Source organism: Perca fluviatilis, chromosome 2 (genome assembly GCF_010015445.1).
Source record: "Perca fluviatilis chromosome 2, GENO_Pfluv_1.0, whole genome shotgun sequence".
NCBI classification, from domain to species: domain Eukaryota; kingdom Metazoa; phylum Chordata; class Actinopteri; order Perciformes; family Percidae; genus Perca; species Perca fluviatilis.
The window spans coordinates 12,197,892-12,201,992 of NC_053113.1; the positions used below are offsets into that span (position 1 = coordinate 12,197,892).

The window sequence follows — 4,101 nt, forward strand, 5'->3', positions numbered from 1 at the left end:
ATATGGGAATACATTTTACACGCAGTGCTGCATGCACAGCAATTTGTAAAGAGGAAACTTTTCTATATATGGTACCATATTGTGTACTAAAATCAGATCTTTGATTTGATTAATTCGCACAACACAAAGTGGCATAAACATAACATAAGAAAAGAAAGTTGTGCAGGTGAAGAAACTGACTCCTCAAAAAAAAAAAAGGATTATGGAAGGGATCTCACCTTAATTATTATAAGCAAATACAAAAGTCAAGTAATCTAGATAAGTAACCAAGCAAACCTAGATTAAAAACAGCTAATCTAAAGTAACTAACATAAATCAAGTATAAAGCCATCAGCTCAAAATTACCCGTTTGTCCTGGGAGGTAGATTGGTTTATCCGTTTGGATGAAGGTCATTGGTCGATAGACTTTGATCTTAACTTTTCGGACTTCTTTAGAGTAGAACGTGTCGCCTCGTACCTCCACCTCAAAGTTCTGCACCACTTCATCCTGCACTAAAGGAACCTGTGACAAAGATTTTATAGACACCGAGAGAGCCGTTACATCCCATTCAAATATGATTTATGAATATTTAACTTTATCTGTTGCAACTTAAATTGTTAAAAATCACACATTTACATCAGCAGTTTACACAATTATGTATTTATATTGTGTGCTTTCCTTTACAAATCTGTTTGTGTACAAGTTATGAAATCCCATCAATGGTTTCCAACTCAAATTTTTCCAACAAATTCTGTTGAAATGAGCAAATCAGGAAAGTTGCTGACCTTAAAGTCAATGCAGGTATGAAATTCTACACTGGACGTCTTCTCCAGAAGAGTTGTATTCGCCTCTTGGGACATCAGAGTGACGCTCATTTCCAGAGTCTCGCTGGGCTCCAGGAGACTGGCACAGAATCTGGTCTCAGCGCCAGATTCAAGAATTGCAGGAATGGCTACCATGTACTGCCTACAGCCACAGACACACAGTACATATCTCATCCAATATGGAAATAACCCCAACCCAGAATATGCAGCATAAAATCCTTACCAGTGATCAAGTCATTCAACCACAGGCTATTATCATTTTTTAACCGGGGAGGTAACTTACGGTCCTGCCGCCGCCTGGCCCACGCACATCCAGCTCAAGAAGACACACAGCTTCCATGTCCACATCTGAATCCCAGGACGACCCATGACTGAATGAGATCATCATGAGTCAGCATCTGTTTAATAGTCTGATAGAGAATCCCACCCCCATCCTCTATTTGATTTAAGGTAGCCCATTCAATCAGTTATAGACTTCATGTTGTGGTGTGTAAGGCAAACTGCAATTTACAGTTTAATTAGGCAATGTTTAAAGTCCAGAAAGTTTGTCATTCCGAGTGTGTGTGTGAAAAACAAACTTTCCAAACCCAGTCGTCATTCGCTTTCCCTTTTAGCTTTTGCTCTTCGTTTAACTTAAAAGAAAGCAACATTTGGAAACTCTTCCATTTGCTTTAGAAGACTATACAGCCGAACCAGAGTTCCCGATATCCCCGCCGCCCCGCCACAAAACTGTAGAAGAACCAAAATCCCCAAAAGTGAATGTCTTTAATGAAGTGAAAGACCCGCGTAGCAGCGCCATGTTTCAGTTTCAGCTCCCCGAGTGGAAGTCTTACCTCTTTCAGACCACCTACCACGGTTGGGCTGAGTTGTCTGATCGGGGGCTCGACGCTCCTTTAGGAAGTTCTGACCGAGCCCGTCTACATCGGTATATATCCCGGGTCATGATGACAATTCAGATCACCTGCGTCCACCCAGGACCAATCAAACAATTACCTTAGGTGCTAGAAATGGGTGGGGCTTACACGTCACATATTCAGTGAACGGCTAACATCACATATAGGCCTACTCCAATATCTCACCTTTTTTTTTTTATTTTTTTTTGTGAAATCTCCAAAAGATTTTGGACAGATTTGGAGTCTCACTTTTTTTTGAACCCACCAACTTTATCTACTCCTTAAACCTTACAGATATCATCTGTTTCTACGATAATTCAGGTAATGGTGCTCTCGAGTATCTAATAAATGTTGTTATTCTGTATGCAAAATTCTACATTCACAAGCAGAAATGTTCTAACTCCTCTCCTACTTTTGTACCTTTTCTCATAGAATTTAAATCTCTACTGCTATATTTAACAGTGAGTTCATTTCATTCAGGTGTGAGGATGGTGGATCAGGAAAGACAGGGGAAGGCAACAGGTAGGTCTAACATTAGGTGGAGGTGTAGGGGGAGCTACTTGATACCAACACATTCATTTCCTAATATTAATATGGAAACACTAATATAGAAATATATTACCTAATGTTTGTTTGACAATATGTCTTAGTGGAGAAGAACACAGGCAAGGAGTGAATGAGACAGACATGAGGTGGGCGATGACATCACGTAGAGATGACACCAGTGATGACATCAGGTAGAGATGAGACCAGTGATGACATCACGTAGAGATGAGACCAGTGATGACATCACGTAGAGATGAGACCAGTGATGACATCAGGTAGAGATGAGACCAGTGATGACATCACGTAGAGATGAGACCAATGATGACATCAGGTAGAGATGAGACCAGTGATGACATCAGGTAGAGATGAGACCAGTGATGACATCAGGTAGAGATGAGACCAGTGATGACATCCGGTAGTCCAGTATGGTTTGAAGTTCTGTTGGCCAACGTATTCACTGTGTCCTTTTTGGGGAAAAGAGAGTGCAGACAGAGATGGAAACTATAACAATTAGCCTAGATGTCTGACAGTGGGGATGCAAATTTAAACATCTGCAACGCATATGCTTGAATGCCCATACATGATGATGTCCAGCACACTTATTTATTTATTTTTTATTTATTTTTAATAAATGTATGGTAAAGTTTAGCAGGTCCTGGGCTCCAGGTGCTTCCAGGTTCTGGATGGTGCTGACCCTGTTCAGACTCTGCTGAAGGAAGAGCTGAGCCGACTCCACAGAACCAGAACCGCAACGCGAGTCCACCCAAGTCCAGACTTTCTACTAGCCTAAAGCCCAGTAGTAGATCTTAGCACAACTGAGCAAAGTGCAATAAATACACGGGCGCTTTTTGCACATAGCACTTCAACTCTTACAGTCTTTTTAAGAGGTTGTATTGTTAGATGTGTCCTTCATGCCCTAAGATGTCTTAAGTTAATTTTAGCTTGATTTTAGAATGGTTTCTCTGTTACATGTGTGTGTTGTGAAGCAAAGGATTGTAGCACTATGTGTATTCTCTTTATTCTAAAGGCAAAGTTGTGTAAATGGCTGGCGTTTTGACATAGACTGCAGTAGCAGGATTCTGAAAAACGACAGTATTTCAGTTCTCACTCTTGTAATTTGTAGACGGCCCTAAGCACTCGTCTTACAGCAGCAACAACAACAGCAGAGAGCAGAAGCCAGCAGGCAAGTGTTATTTACATAAACTTCTGGTGTACTTACAAACTTTCCAATCCATCGTTTTATGAGTCTGAACCATCACTTTAAGCCTGTCAAAAAAACAAATCTAAATCCAATGATTATAGAAATTTCACTCCGTTAATGTTTTCTTCTCATTGGCCCTATGGCGAGGAAAAAGCTTAACGTGGTTTAATGTACCTAAACAACGATCAATGATTACCAAATTTCTCTCTCTTATTGCTCCTCATAACCACTGAAAACTGTCAAAAACTCGAACCCAAAGTCAAATTATTATGGACATTATCTGACATTTAAGGTCCCATGGCATGAAAATTTCACTTTATGAGATTTTTTAACGTTAAAATGAGTTCCCCCAGCCTGCCTATGGTCCCCCAGTGGCTAGAAATGGTGATAGGTGTAAACGGAGCCCTGGGTATCCTGCTCTGCCTTTGAGAAAATGAAAGCTCAGATGGACCGATCTGGAATCTTCTCCTTATGAGGTCATAAGGAGCAAGGTTACCTCCCCCTTCTCTCTGCTTCGCCGCCCAGAGAATTTGGCCCACCCATGAGAGAGAGACACATGGCTTTCAAACGAGCAAAGTGGCAGTTGGTCAAGGCCCCCCACCTCCACTCCCCCCTGCCCCTCCTCCTCCTCCTCAATAACTACAGACACAGAAATGG

At 41.3% G+C, this 4,101-nt stretch overlaps 1 protein-coding gene and 1 long non-coding RNA gene across 4 annotated transcripts; one reads left to right on the plus strand and one right to left on the minus strand.

The window, feature by feature from the left end:
• Positions 1-211: 211 nt before the first annotated feature.
• On the minus strand, positions 212-1,773 carry LOC120550388 (ovostatin-like). Of its 2 annotated transcripts, none has more exons than XM_039787161.1 (4): positions 1,656-1,773; positions 1,088-1,175; positions 766-946; positions 212-502 (listed from the first exon to the last, which is right to left on the minus strand). In XM_039787161.1, the coding sequence occupies exons 2-4, from the start codon at positions 1,171-1,173 to the stop codon at positions 227-229; spliced, it is 543 nt and encodes a 180-aa protein (XP_039643095.1). In that variant the 5' UTR covers positions 1,174-1,175; positions 1,656-1,773; the 3' UTR covers positions 212-226. The 2 variants fall into 2 exon arrangements, with proteins under 2 accessions (XP_039643095.1, XP_039643094.1); XM_039787160.1 differs by having other exon boundaries at positions 1,638-1,769.
• A 129-nt stretch (positions 1,774-1,902) lies between these two features.
• LOC120550541 lies at positions 1,903-3,000 on the plus strand. Of its 2 annotated transcripts, none has more exons than XR_005637745.1 (3): positions 1,903-2,018; positions 2,178-2,219; positions 2,888-3,000. It is a non-coding gene; the product is annotated as an uncharacterized LOC120550541 (long non-coding RNA). The 2 variants fall into 2 exon arrangements; XR_005637746.1 differs by having other exon boundaries at positions 2,893-3,000.
• Positions 3,001-4,101: the final 1,101 nt, after the last annotated feature.

What these genes read in the sequence shown, in the direction of transcription:
- LOC120550388 (XM_039787161.1), bottom strand. Translation starts at nt 1,173, where the DNA reads ATGGGTCGTCCTGGGATTCAGATGTGGACATGGAAGCTGTGTGTCTTC. An exon ending in GGCCAGGCGGCGGCAGGACC is followed by an intron (nt 947 to 1,087) that starts GTAAGTTACCTC and finishes CTGTGGCTGTAG; the next exon opens with GCAGTACATGGTAGCCATTC. An exon ending in ATACCTGCATTGACTTTAAG is followed by an intron (nt 503 to 765) that starts GTCAGCAACTTT and finishes TCTTTGTCACAG; the next exon opens with GTTCCTTTAGTGCAGGATGA.